This window comes from Sphaerodactylus townsendi, linkage group LG03 (assembly GCF_021028975.2).
Source record: "Sphaerodactylus townsendi isolate TG3544 linkage group LG03, MPM_Stown_v2.3, whole genome shotgun sequence".
NCBI lineage: Eukaryota > Metazoa > Chordata > Lepidosauria > Squamata > Sphaerodactylidae > Sphaerodactylus > Sphaerodactylus townsendi.
Window position 1 is genome coordinate 106,772,626 of NC_059427.1, and position 15,216 is coordinate 106,787,841.

At 38.5% G+C, this 15,216-nt stretch overlaps 1 protein-coding gene across 2 annotated transcripts in view; it reads right to left on the bottom strand.

The window, feature by feature from the left end:
• Positions 1-11,922: 11,922 nt before the first annotated feature.
• Positions 11,923-15,216, bottom strand: part of GABRA1 (gamma-aminobutyric acid type A receptor subunit alpha1) — a 46,055-nt gene continuing 42,761 nt past the window's right edge. For both annotated transcript variants that reach the window (XM_048488573.1, XM_048488575.1), the window contains exon 10: positions 11,923-14,826. In XM_048488573.1, the coding sequence (XP_048344530.1) occupies positions 14,512-14,826 (315 nt within the window). In that variant the 3' untranslated portion in view covers positions 11,923-14,511. The remainder of the gene's footprint in view (positions 14,827-15,216) is intronic.

A 15,216-nucleotide genomic window follows, 5' to 3' on the forward strand; every position in this document is an offset into this window, starting at 1 on the left:
ACCTGGTACAGTCCATATTTGGACACAGGGGACTTAGCCACAGTGTTTTATGCTCTGGTAACCTACTGACTTGACTACTGCAATGTGCCCTAAATGGACTCCCCTTGAAGATGGTTGGAAGCTGGAGCTGGTGTATGATGAAGCAGCCAGACTGCTGATGGGACAACCTGACCAAGCACATGTAACACCTATCTCAAAAGATCTGCACTAGCTTCCCATTTGCTACCTGGTCCAATTCAAGGTCTTGATGTTGACACGTAAAGCCCTAAATGGCTTGGGTCCCACCTATCTGAAGGTACACCTGGGCCCCTATGTAGCTGCCCAAACACTGAGGTTGAGTGGGGGCTTTCCTGTTGGTCCCTTGCTTCACCAAGGTGCAGTGGAGGGAGTATGCAGGAGAGCTCTCTCTGTGGCTGGCCCCAGACTATGGAACAGCCTCTCAGTGGAAATTTGACAGGCATCAACCTGTTATGGGTTTCGGAGTCTAGCAACGTTTTTCCTCTTCACCCATGTCTTTGGCCTTTAACCCTGTTGATGTCCTTGGAGGCTGCTGGTCTGGGGTGGGGGAAGGCATATGGGTGGGCAATAGCTTGAAAGAGTTTTATGGTTGTTTTATAATTGTTTTATATGATGAGGATCTATTTGATGTTGTTTTAGTACTGTTCAATTATACATTCTGGTACTTTCTTTTGTGGTTGGTATGATGTGGAATTATCTGATATGGTTTGAATTGAAGTTTTCAGTTTTGTAAGCCACCCTGAGACCTCTATATAGAGTGGGGTATAAGTTCAATAAATAAATAAATAAATAAATAAATAAATAAATAAATAAATAAATAACCTGCTACTTAATCACAAGGCACTGGTGCATGCTTAACGTGCCATCAGGTCAGAGCCAACTTCTGGTAACCCCAGTAAGGGACTGTCAAAGCAAATGGTAAGCAGAGGTGGTGTTCCTTTGCTTTCCTCTGCAGAGTGTTCTTTGAAGGTCTCCCTTCCAAGTACTGACCCTGCTTAGCTTTTGAGTTATGATGAGATTGAACTCTACTGTACCACTTTCCTTCCCCCCAGCCACCATAATAAAAATATTTAATAAGGCTCATAAGGCAGTTTCATGATAAGTCAATTGCAGCAGAATGTTACTTTAAAAAAAATCAACCATGGGATTTCTAAGGATGAGAAAATGGCCCTGGATTTTATTTGTGATTAATATTTTGTGAAAGCAAAGGGCCGCAGAGAGCAAAGAAAAACAGCTGGGATTTGTGTGTCCCTTTTTAATGTTTCTCATTCATTCTCCTCCATAGACCAGCTGCAGCCAAATATTTGTTGGCATTTAGGTCTGCACAGTCATTACAAGTTAAAGCTCTGGGGCACAGCTGTCCCAGGATAGCAACTTCCTAATCCTGACACAGGCGCCTCTGGCCAGGTGCTCTTTGCCCATACCCATTGCAGTTTCCATCCCTCATGTCCCTTATGGCACAAAACAATCTGTCATTTCAGCTTTGTTCCCTGCTTGTCTCCTGACTCTGACTATAATAGTACTTGGCAATGCTGACAGTGAGGCAGATCCAGATGCTCAAAATCTGGGAATGGCTTGGGGATGGGGGAGTGGCTGGGGTAGTGTTTTCTTTGCTTCACTATGTCTTCCAGTACTGTCACTTGATTCACCTCCCAGCAGGGCTCACATTCACACTGCTCACAACTTTTAGGCATCCTGTGTGTGTGTGTGTGTGTGTGTGTGTGTGTGTGTGTGTGTGTGTGTGTGTGTGTGTGTGTGTGTGTGAGAGAGAGAGAGAGAGAGAGAGAGAGAGAGAGAGAGAGAGAGAGAGAGAGAACACTTGTAAGGTAAATGAATTGATTGGTTGTGAAAAGTTATTTTCCATCACCTTCTTCTGGTACTTGTCTCATTACGAATTCATGCTGTATTTGGAAACCTATGCCACTGAAATAAAGGCAAATCAGTGACACAAAACAGGGGACAGCAACAGCAGCAGCAGAAGCAGAAGCAGAAGCAGAAGCAGCAGAAGCAGCAGAAGCAGAAGCAGAAGCAGAAGCAGAAGCAGAAGAAGAAGAAGAAGAAGAAGAAGAAGAAGAAGAGAAGAAGAAGAAGAAGAAGAAGAAGAAGAAGAAGAAGAAGAAGAAGAAGAAGAAGAAGAAGAAGAAGAAGAAGAAGAAGAAGAAGAAGAAGAAGAAGAAGAAGAAGAATCCCTTCCCCAGCCCTGTCTGTTTCTCTGGGGGGAAATGACATAGGAAGAGATTTGCTGGATCAGGCCAAGGGTCCATTTAGCCCAGAATTTTTTTTATTTTCAGCTGTGGCCAGTCACAGTGGCCTTTGAGAAGCCCACCAGCAAAATGTGAGGGAGATAGACTTCTTCAATTAACTCTCCCACATCTTTCCTTGCAAAGTTTCAAAGAGGAGCAGCCCCCCCCCCCAAAAAAAACAAGCAGAGAGCTGAAAATTAACTGCAGGGGTTGGCATGGGTCTGGAGCCGAGCACGGTACTGCCAAGTCACCATCCCCCTCCCCCCACTTTCTTGTTGCTTCTGCAACCTCCAGTTGAGGAGGTTGCCTGCCATCTAATTGTTTTCCCTTTTTCAATTGTCTATCATTCTGGTTAAAATAATGATTAAAAGAAGCATTAAAATAATAATTAAAGCACTAAAATAATTATTAAAAGAATGCCTGGGTTTGTTGCTACCTTTTGAGATCACAGTGTTATGGGTGGCTTTAAATTGGCCCATATTTGGACTTTTGTAGTTGTGAGCTGTTTGCTTTCTTATGAGGCAATCATGCCAGTCAGGCCATAGTGCAGTACTACGTCACTGTCCAGGGCTCAGTAGGGATTGTAGTCACAGGGTCAGCCATATGCCCCATCTTGCAGTTGTTGTTTACCTAGGCTGATGGTCCTTGGCTGTCAAAGTTTCAGTTTAATAGCATCACATGAGCTGGTGCGGCTACTCCAGTTCCTTCTACCAAAGAAATTCTGTGTGTTTTGTTCCTCCACCAACCCCCGCCACTTAAGCTTCAGGTTGTTGGGTGCTTGTGATTCTTCTCTGTCAAGAGATAGACATTTTTACATGAATCAATCTAAACAGGTCAAAGGTTACACCGAGTATTTGGTCAAATCATAAAACCTGAGTAAATGTGACAAGAGCTCCAAGCTACTTCAAAGCCTGTGAGATCCCTTTGCCAACAAAAATATCTGGCTGAGGGTTAACGGGCTGGACCAAATGACAAAGGAGAGAGCCCATTTCTATAAGACAGGCAGAGTGAACAAAGAAGACAACTTATGCTCACTTACATGCATGCACATGCACACTCTCAGAAGCCATGATGGAAGCTTCTGTGACTTTACTTGTGCTTATTTTCATGTATGTGAATATTAGGAGTTAGATTTTGTTATGTTTATTGCACCAACTTACTTGAACACTGCTTGTACCTGAACCTTTTATTTTATATTGAAGTAAAGTCTAAAGTTTTACCAGTGTAATTTTGCTGTTTGCATGGGTCCAGTTTGGCCATGACTACCTGAAAGGAGCATTGAATTCCTGGCTCCAGATAGGGAACAAGGAAATTAAAATGATCCATCTGGTGAAATACTATCATCAAGGTTCTGAGATTTTGCAAAAGGCTTACTTCCACCTCCAGCCTAGGTAAGATGCTAAGTCTCGGTCTTTTCAGCTCCTTCTGCGGGATGTCTCAAGTCCATCTGGATTGGCAAATACAGTATTGGGTTGAAACCTACACAGCATTTTCCAGTATCACCTATATATCACATGTTTTGGTCAGGAAAGGATACACTGGGGTCAGAAAGAAATATGCCAGGATTTCAATTCTTATCTGCTATCTCATACCAAGTTTTTCACCTGGGATCTCTGGACACCATAGTCATCCAATTGGGCAATAACAATCTCCAGGAGGGGGCACACCTCACCATTGTAGACAACCTGACCTGCGGTAGCACGGAGGGGGAGAGAATGGTCTTTCTCCTGGAATGCTGCCCTGTCAGACCTGGCAGAACAGTGCCCTGTACTTCGGAGTCTGTTTGAATTCAGAAACTCCATCTTGGGACTGTGTTTGACCTTGTGGGAAATAATGCCTAAAGGATCCCCCCCTCCCCACCTCAGGCCTGGCACATACAACCTCATGACTGGCACGTGCCTGGCAGGAAACAGCATTTGAATATGAACAACAGCAATCCTGGACGAAACCAGTTCTCTTTTGTCTATATTTGTTCACCGTTCCTCTGATTCATCTTCCTTGTGACATCTATGTTGTAACACCCATTAGGGGTCATTACCTGTATTGTCCAACACTTGGCAAAACCCATCAAGATAATGGGTCAGGTCTGATACTCAAGACCATAACATCACCTGGAACAGCAGGAAAAATCCTTTGTTAAAGGATTTCCTTTGCCCCAAGACATGTTTTTCCCTATAAAAGCACACCTTAGACCCCAGTTAGGTGTTCAAATATTGTCACCCACTACCTTGTTGTTTGATAATATTGTTCCATCAGCGCTGATAATTTCAGAGCCTAGTGTTGGCCATTAGGTCTCTGTCTCCTGGATGTCCACTACAAGACTGATAAATATAATATTTAATTGTCCCATCCTCTCTCTCTCTCTCTCTCTCTCTCTCTCTCTCTCTCTCCCTCTCCATATATATATCCAAAACCTGTCTTTTACCTCTAAATTATATGCTAGGAAACCATGAATGTGTGTTTTTTTACCCCCAGTAATTGAGTGATTATGAGTGAGATTTTATTTTATTCTATTTTCTGATTTTCTCAATAAAACAATTGAAAAGAATTTATTTTCTCTGGTGGTTTCTTATGATGAGCTGAAACTCATATACAGAGGCAATATATCGATCACATTATCCAACACTCCTTAAGCCACACTAAGCGACCTTGTTCTCTACAGCTAATTCCCCCAACCAAAGAGGGTTGTTGCATCCCCACCATTTTGGGTAACACCATCTCTGTGGCAACTGACTTGCAAACATGGTCTCCTGATACAGCATTTCATCCTCACAGCCTGTTCTCTTCAGGGCTGATGGCATTTCACCTCTGATATTTGGCTCCATATGGTCTGGCACAGTTACTTTGTAGGCTGCAGTGCACGATCTATGACAGAAGCTGGATGGATTGCCCTGCTCTTGTGACAATTGGGGCATTGGGACAGATCTATTGTTTGAGCCAGGTTGTGCCTGCAAGCCTTCCTCCCCCATTTTGGGAACTCCCATGTGGAATGGAGCCATTCAGCCCAATGCCTGGGCTTGTCAGCTGGTTCATATCACCAGGTGGCAAGGGAACCATACAGAAACTTGAGCCCAAGTAGGATCTCAGGGGCTTGCCACTCCATAGTTTTCCCCCACTTCCTGGCAGGTGGGCTATGGGGATGTGTTCACTGGGTGACCAGCAAGTCACCTGATGCTGGATCCATCTCTATGCTGTGCCAATGCTCCGGCAGGGTTCATTAAAGCTGTGGCCTATTTTTCCCCAACTGATTGGCCGTTTCCGCATAGCCAGCTGAGTGAGTGTGCATCAGCATAGTTCATGCCGATGCACCCCCAGAGGCCATTTGCATGAATGGCCCCACTGGCTCTGCAGTCAGTGGCGCAGCCTTTGCATGGGCTGTGCCGCTCCTGAACACTTCCTACCTCTTGCCGCCTTCCGTCACTCTGTGGAGGCCAGGGTACATGCCCCTATGACCAGAGTGATGCCTCTGGGGTCAGAGGCCAGGAGGCATGTCCTCTGGCCTCCACAGAGTGACAGAAGAAGCCAGGGGTAGGAGGCGTCCATGAGCGGTGAGGGAAATATGCTGGCTTCCTGGTGCCGTTCAGTCAGCACTGGATAGAAGCTGGCATTTTTCATAAACCTCGCTCAGGGAGCGAGGTTTAAAAACACCATTTGTGGGGAGGGAGTGATGCTGCATCAATTTGGTGGTGGCGCCTGTGTGAAGGCTCCCCCCCAAAAAAGTTGTTATACTGGGCCAAAATCTGTGATTTCGGCCCATGCAAAAATGGCCATTGTGTGGTGTATTATTTCTTTCCCTGCCCTGTTCCTTCCCTTGCCCTGAGTTTTAGCACAGGTAATAGTAAATATTCAAACACATGTAATTAACAATAAAAAAACTTGATGACTGTTAACTGATTTTGTCATGATCACAGTTCTGAACTGTTACTGTATTATTTTCAAGAGGAGGGGCATTTGTAAAAGCTTCTTGCTCTACTTCATGTTAACTTTTCACATCCCATGTACTCTACTGCTTTGACCCAGAAGTCCTTTTCATTGAGTAATATGCACTGTCCCATTCTAACTGTGTTCTGAACCCAAATGAGTTATCATTTCCTATTTGTGTTGAGACTGCAGTTCAGAGATCATAAATTCGCTTTATCAAGTACATTTTCTTGGCTAATACAACAGTGACAATAATGAAAGAAAGTAATAGATAATAATACCCATTGTGAATTTTGGATACATAAGAACAATAGCTTGTCTGACATTCTTTAGAGACAATATTTACCTTTCTTCATTTATTTATTTATTTATTTATTTATTTATTTATTTATTTATTTATTAGATTTTTATACCGCCCTATCCCCGAGGGGCTCTTATCACTGCTTGTGGCCTCCTGGAACTCACCTGTGGTGTAATTCCCATTAAGAGGTAGTAGTAAAGTATCCTACCTCTGTCCATTAGTTGGACTGTCCCCACAATCCTACAACAGTGGTCTCAGAACACTGTTTTCCTCTACCTGACTTATTTATTCCTGGCCCAGCCACCAGCCTTAGCGGCACTGTGCTTCCAGACAAATGCCTCCCAGGGTCCCCTTGTTTCTAACCTGGATTCAGTCTTCAGCACGGCAGCCCAGTCAGACTCTAGTGCTGCCATTATGGCTGTTAAAAAGAGGATTACAAATAGGTTACAAATCTTATGTCTTATGGGATACAGAAGGATTATAAGAAAACCTTTTTTCTGAGATAGTTCAAATTCTTGATTGATATTTTTTTCTTTTCTGATTGCTTTTACAAGTCCATTTCAGTTTAGAATGTTCTCTTTTTGCAGTTTAGAATGTTCTCTTTTAAACTATTTTATTTATTTCTTTATTTAATTTAGTTAGTTCGATTTGTATACTGCTCTCCCCACAAGGGCTCACAGTGGCTCACAGTACTAAACAGTACATAAAATCTGTGTAATAAATGAATAAACAATAAAAACAATAAAAACAGTCAGTTAAAACAAGTAAAACAGTCAAATAGTTAAAACAAGCAAAACAATTAAACAGTTATAATGATTAAAATCTGATCTGATCTAATTAAAATGCATTTAAATTAAAATAAAATAAAAGCTAATTTCAGATCAAAATTAAAATAAGGCTGGCAACAGATGCTATTAAAGCAGATAGGGAGTTAAGATTTGGGCAAACAACAAATGCAATTATGAATAGAATTACACTCCGATTTCAGTGTCTAGTTTTTGGCCTCACCCAAAATTGCATCAAATTCCGCAGGGCCCTGATGTTAGATGACAGTGTTCCACCAAATGGAAGCCAGGGTTGAAAAAGCCCTGGTCCTGGTTGAGGCCAGCTAGTGTCTCTTCGTATTGATCTAATTGTTTCTAATTTTAATTGGCTTGTATTATAACATTTCATAAGGAATATTGGGGATACTACTTAGAATTTCTATCAACAACCTAATCAAGACTAAAACTGAGCTGATTCCAGTTTTAGTGTAGATGGTAGATCTGATTGTAGCTTAGATTTATTGTTATACAAAGAATAGTCATCTAGTCTTTATGTAACATTTGAGGTCATTCACATTGCATTGTTTATTGCATGCATAACTGTTGCCCTATATTTTTGCCACATTAGATTTATAATATAATATTATAATTGTTTGTTTTTGTTAATAATAACTACCATATATACTCGAGTATAAGCCGACTCTTTCAGCACATTTTCAATGCTGAAAAAAGCCCCTTCGGCTTATACTTGAGTATATATGGTAATTCCAAGATGGCAGCCAGAGCTGGGGCTGCTGTGGGATCCGCTAAGCATGTTGCTGCTTTTTTTCTAACTCACCAGAGAGCCGTAAAAACAAGCTGTAAGGACAGCCTGCATAGCATTACAACTAGGTTGTGTCTGTGTGTGTGTGTCTGTAAGTGTGTGTGTGTGTGTGTGTGTGTGTGTGTGTGTGTGTGTGTGTGTGTGTGTGTGTGTGTGTGTGTGTTAAAAGAAACCGAGGCATTTCTCTCCTAAGGGCAGTGGTGGGATTCAGCAGGTTCGCACCACTTCTGCAGAACCAGTTGTTAAAATGATGCTTGTGAACAATCAGTTGTTAAATTATTTGAATCCCACCACTGGAACCGGTTGTTAAATTATTTGAATCCCACCACTGCCTAAGGGTGTGTTGCATTCTAGATGAATACAATTCTTCATACAGTAGTTTTACCTGGCTCAGGTATTGAATTTCAGCAATGTGAATATCCGAAAACCTGCCCGCATTGGTAAGGCATGTTGAGTGAAAATTTGATCTGTCCAGTGGTTTTGGAGTTATAGCACGACTCACAAACGGACGGTTTGCTTTATATATATATAGATTGTGTATGATGTTTATTCATACAATTCAAATCAGTCAACTATAGATGTGTCGTGTATTTATCAATAAACAATATTAAAAATGTGTAAACTTTGTAGGAAAAAATAGCTTGAGGAATCAAAAAGATGCAAAACTAAAGAATCAGGTTCAGAGAGAGGCAAAAGCAAAAAAGGGTTTGTCAGATTGGAACAGCTGGGATGAGAAATTCAAAGTCAGCCTCCAAGAAGCAGAGCTCAAGATCTTTTCTGGTACAAGATCTTTTCTGGTTCTGCCTTTTACAGGCAGTGTCCTTTGTCATGATGAAGCCTTGTCATGTAAGCAAGAAGAATTTAGCAGTTTATTTATTTTATTTATTTATTTATTTTTTCCACTTTTATACCGCCCTCCCCCGAAGGGCTCAGGGCGGTTTACAACATTAAATAAAACAGTGGATATGTTGAAAATTAAAACAATTTAAAAGCAGCATTTGGTTATATCAATTAAAATAAGATGGCCTCCAGCTATTAAAATCTCTACATAAGGGAGCAGCAGGTTTTAGTTGTTTCTGGGCACATGTGAAATGTGAAATGAAAACATTTAAGAAACCCAACAGCACTTTAATCAGATGAGTTTATCAACATGAGTGTAGTAATTTGCTCTATTTAAATGGGCCTGTAGCGAGACAAACAACGACACACACTTACCTCATGCCTCTGGAATCTTGTCATTTAGAAGCTTTTACCTCTCTCATTCCATCTGACATAACTTGTAATCAGATGTGCCATGACAACCACAGCCTGACAGGTTGATGATATACTTCACTTATGTAACTTCAGCATTATTGTACCAGACACATTTTTAGTTAAGCTCTGTCATGGTTATACACAAGAAAAGCAAGTGTCTTTTCCTAGCAAATCTGACATGCAAAGGTTAGGGAAACCTTGAACTGTTTTCTTTCCATGTATTGGTTTTAAGATTTTCCAGCAATTGAGAAAAGTTTAGAAGGTTAGAAGAAACTATTGCTTTGACTCTGATTTCCACAGGTAAATTAATATATTAATGGAATAACTTAAAAATAGGGAGTATTCTTCTAGGATTCTGAAACAGTCCTTTCTCAAAGCTACGAACACACTACAGACATCCTTAACAACACCTTGCAATAAGAATGAGAACACAAAGAGAATGGTGATTTCTTTCATGTATGACCAAACATATGCTAGTGTTAGGGAAGCACTTGAAAAATATTGGTACATTTTACAGAAATTCTAAGTGCAAATCTCACCCATTGTTTACATATAAATGTGCCAGGGGTTTGACTCCCCACATGGAGACTGCTGGATGACCTCTGGCTTGTCACAGTTCTCTCAAAACTCTCTCAGTCCCACGTACTTTACAACGTGCCTGTTGTAACATTGAGGGGTGGGAAGAGGCAAATGTAAGCCACTTTGAGAATCCTTACGGTAGAGAAAAGTATAAAAGCTGACTCTTCTTCTTAAGGACATACTGGTCAAAAGTAAATTGCATAAATCAACATTAGAGAAAAATGCAATGGGAGGCAGGGTAATCCTCACTGGTAATTTTCCTTGTAGAAATTGTTCTGTTTGTTTTCTATATTTTAAAACCAATTAATTTTTATTATTAATTTCAAATTAAGAGCTACTTCCTGAGATTATTTGTAAACTGTAATTCCTAGGGTCCACTTTATGGTATACAATTCCCTTGTGGCTCGATGTACATAGGAATAACCACACGATCAGTCAAAACATGCATATGTGATTATCGAAGATGAATTAGATTGCAAAGAATCCAGGCTCTGCTTGTGAAGCACTTTGTGGCCTTGAACCATTCAGATAAATAGCTTAGATTCTGGGTCACTGACCCAGTCTAAAGAAGTCAGCTGCACCAGCTTCTAAATAAGAGGCTGGATTGACACATTGAATACTTTAGCATCGTATGATTTCAACAAGGAAACTATTTTTGTGTAACTTTAGAGACCTTAGAGACCAACAAGATTTTTGGGATATAAGCTTGTGAAATGCATCTGTTGGTCTCTAAGGTACTACTGGACTCATATGTAACTGTTTATTAGGACAGTTGTAGCTGAAACCTGGAAGCAAATCTGAAAGTCCTCCAAGAGTTGTTTGTTTTCATGGAAGGTTGTCATGGAAAGCTACTGATGGATTTGCACAAAATTCTTCTCAGATTTTTTTTTTCAAATTCAAGGACCAACAGACATCACTAAATTATGTTAGGAAGTGTGTTTCTTTTCAATGGTGGCTTTGACATATAATCTTTAATCTCTATGATATGAACAAATCCCCTACTAATTTCCTTTCTTATCCCAGGAATTCAGTGCTTTACTATGTGTTTTTATGTAAGTTTTATGTGGATATAAAACAGAATATAAGTTAATATCATCAGTATAATACTATAAACCATAAATATCATCCCTTTCTTTACATTCTATTCAAAACTTTTTGATCAGCCAAGAACATCTTGAATAAATAAGGTTATATACCAGAAAAGTCTTGGCAACTTGGTGACAAAAGTTTAAATTGTGAACCTCCCTGATCAGAGGCATCAGCTACAATCCTGAACAGTTTCCAGAACCACTGTAACCCTCTACATTAGTATTGTCACATAAGCATTTGCTATTATTATTTTTAATGGTTAAAAACAGTAATTAAAACAATACAATTCTTCACAAGTTACAACATGGAAAGGACACGCTTAGTAGGAATACATCTCCTTGCACTGCTCAAAGTGATAAATTCATTCACGTATGAATTGCCAACTGAGGTGCAAGTATATACACAAGAGTTTGTTCATACAACTGGGATCCCTGGTAAATGTGTGATACTGATTGCAAATACATTCTTCACAAATTACTCTGCATATGCATAAATGTCTGGTCAATTAAATTGAACACATTTTCTCTCTTCCTGATTATAACTTGTGAATAGTCTTTATTGTTTCCTGCAATTGGATTAAGCCCTCAGGGGAAATATGAATCAGTTTTTTTCAAAGAATAGATCATATTTCCATTGGGGATTTTATCTTGCTGGCTTTCCTGTATTTATAATGGACTATCTCAAGGTATCAATAGGATACTGTGGGTTATAAACGAAAGAAAATAAAAATAATATTTTAAAACAAAACAGTATGTAAAATCATACAATCAATTCTGGCTTCTTGCATCTTAAATACTCTGCAGAAAATCAAATTCCTCAGGTCCTAGAACACAGCAAAAGGGACTTTAGTCTGACTTGTCATTTATCAAAAAGACCTTAAAACAAGCCATGCTTGAAAATAAAATAAACCAAGTAAAACATTCACTTCTGTTATTTGTCATTTTTTTAACTTTATTAGTATAATAGAATTACAGTTTGACATAAAATAATGAGCTTTTGCTAAACTCTGTAAAGCATTACATGCGTCTGCCATAAACAACCTCTGTTATAGATTTAGGTTTTATTGCCACATCACTGCACGGAGGTGCAATAAACATTCAATGTCATCTTTTTTTAATTATCCCAGGAGTAAACAGAAACTGTCCTCTATAAGAGTGTATCATTAATTTCAAGGAAGACTTACTATTATTACATGGTTTAGCAAAGCACTGTAAAAAAGCTACATAGAGAATACCTTGTCTTTGATAAACTGTGCAATCAGGTTTATACAGTATACTATTCACATAGACTAACAAACTAAGAGATGACATAATGCAGTCATTGCATAGCAAAAAAGCAGACTAGTTAAGTAATATTCACATCTAATGTGCAAAATGCAGACCAAAAAGGAGCAAAATGGATAATTAGGAAGGTAAAATGCCCTTTATGAACACACTAGATTAAAACGCCAAAAATAACAAGATAAACAAATACCGAAGTTAAAGAGTTGTATTTTATTTTTTTTCTATACATATATCTACACATAATACCAGAAGATTACACATCCTCTTTAATAAGCTCCAATCAAATTAGCTCATCAAGTTTAGACAGGACTAGATGGTAGACAACGAAGCATTAATTTGTTTTTAAAAAAAGTCTTCTAAAGAAAAAAGGTTAACGAGTTCAGTTTGTAGATACTAAGTGAGCAGCAACCTCTTGATTTACTGAGAAAGAGTATATAAAACATTGTCTGTAACATGTATAGATATCAAATGAACTATCTTATTAGCTATTTCAATTGAAGGTCCATGTCACATTGTTTTTTTTTTAAATGTATTCACTACCATGTGTAATGGATTCTGAACCACTGTGTTAATGCTCCCCAAAATCTAACCATCTCGCCAACATTTTGGAAATATCCCTTTCTGAAATTGGATTATTGTTGTTTTAAATAACTTCTCAGAAAAATGAAACTGACCAGAAGTGTTTGTAGGGATTACTAATAACTTGCAAAATGGACATCTTGTATTTAAAGCCCTTACATATTGTTCCTACAAATATATTGCTACAGTAAAAATGAAATGTAATAAGTTTACTCAATAAAATTTATTTTCCTGTACATTCTTTTGTGTGTGTTTTTCTGTATGTAATGCTACATATATTACATCACTTATTGTTAACAGTTATGTATCAGCAAATATAGCAATAATATACAGATGATTTTTGTCTTAAATATTTTACCGTTTGCCTACCAAATATAATTCCATATTTTTGTATTCACGCATTACCTGAGCATTCCAGTCATAAGCCTATGGTAGACACTGGATGATAGTTTCAAACTGCAAGCTACTGTACACATAGCCACTTTACAAATGGAATATATTCCAAGCTCTCGTCTTTATCTTCTCCTTTTTTGCCTATTCATTTTCATTCAAGTGGCACTGACTTTTTTTAATGCAAGCTCTAAATATATTTCTTTTTAAAAGTATAACAACATATTCAGAGCTTCATGAGGTGAACCCTAAACAATTGTTTAAGAACATAAAAAAAGTTTTTAAAATGTACAATCTCATGCTGTATATTTACAGATATTGAAATAATAGTTTGTTTTTGTTTCTCAGCTAACCATATATTTCAAAGTGAAAGCTTTTAATGTACCATTTTATAAAACAATACATTCAACATATCTAGAGCTTGCAAAACATTGTAGGTTTTCTTCCTTCCCAGAATAAAAACAACATATCCTTTCCAAATCATCCAAATGTCACTTTACCTATCATTTTAAGGAATTTGAGCTCTGCACTGAATTCTGCAATTGACTGAATGTTACCAAATCACATGACAATCTGATGCTTAAAATAAGGTTTTGTTGAGAGAGCATATTAAAGCATTTGTTATCTTTAATCTAATGTGCTATTCTGTGATTACCTGTACCATTCATAAGTAATTTTTCTTGTAAGTAAATAACATTATATATTTTAAAACTGGTGGTTGGGAATTTAGGTAAAAAGAAAGCTTGGAAAAATATTTGTATTTTCTGGAATCCACCACTTTGGAAAGATGTATATCTTATAAAAGAATTTAAAATAAGCAGCACTCCAAAAATGGAAAGTACAATACTGTATGTGCAACATGAACATATATAAAGACTCTTTTACCTTCTATCATTTTGCATAAAAATATTTCTCTTCTGACATGTACAACATCTCTTATGGGAACATTCAGCAATAGGCTATCTACATGTGGTTTAGATTTCTTACATTTACCTCTCATTCAGGGTTGCGGTTCAGAATCTGGTGTCTACATCACATTGTTACAGCCCTAGAGTACATTTTTAATATCTTTTCTATTTTATCTACCTATCTATATATATATAATATTTATATTTATATATATTATATACTTTTACTTTATAAAATAAGGAAATCTCCATTTCTTTAAGACAGAGGCAATGAAGTAAATGGGAACTGCTGTGTGTTTAAAACCAAAAAAGCAATCCCCAGTGCAAAAGAGAAGGAACAAACGATATGGTTAGCAGGGTTAGTGAGGGGGGGTTTCGTCTTGAAGCCGAGGCTCTCTATTTAAATAAGTAGCCCAGTACACTAAATTAAAAATTCCAAAAAGCAACGGGAAGGCTATTCTTGATAGTCGATCAATTTTGCTGACACTATTAAATGTTTTCTTGGGTTCTGGAGGTTTTGTTTCTCCTTTGACTTCTTTTGGCTCTATTGTTGCACTTTTAGCAATGGTTGCCAGTCCAGGGTCCCTTGCAATATTAGGGGTGAAGCTTGTGGCTGTTGCTGGTGCTGTAAATGAATTATTTTTCATAATAAGAGGATCCTTTATTTTCTTTGGCTAGAAATTAAAAAAGAGAGATTTTAATGGAACTCATTTTTTCAGTGTATGTTAAATTTTATAAACACTGCAGTCATAATACTTAACTGAAATATTCTGTGACTTATAGAACACAAATATGTTTATTAAGGTTTATGAAGAAGAAGATTAGGTTTTTACAGCCTCCTTTTCTCTCCTGTAAGGAGTCTCAAAGCAGTGTACACTCTCCTTCCCTTCCTCTCCCCATGGCAGGCACCTTGTAAGGTAGATTGGGCTGAGAAGAGAACTGTGACTAGCCCAGGGGTAGGGAACCTGCGGCTCTCCAGATGTTCAGGAACTACAATTCCCATCAGCCCCTACCAGCATGGCCAATTGGCCATGCTGACAGAAGAGCTTGATGAATTGTAGTTC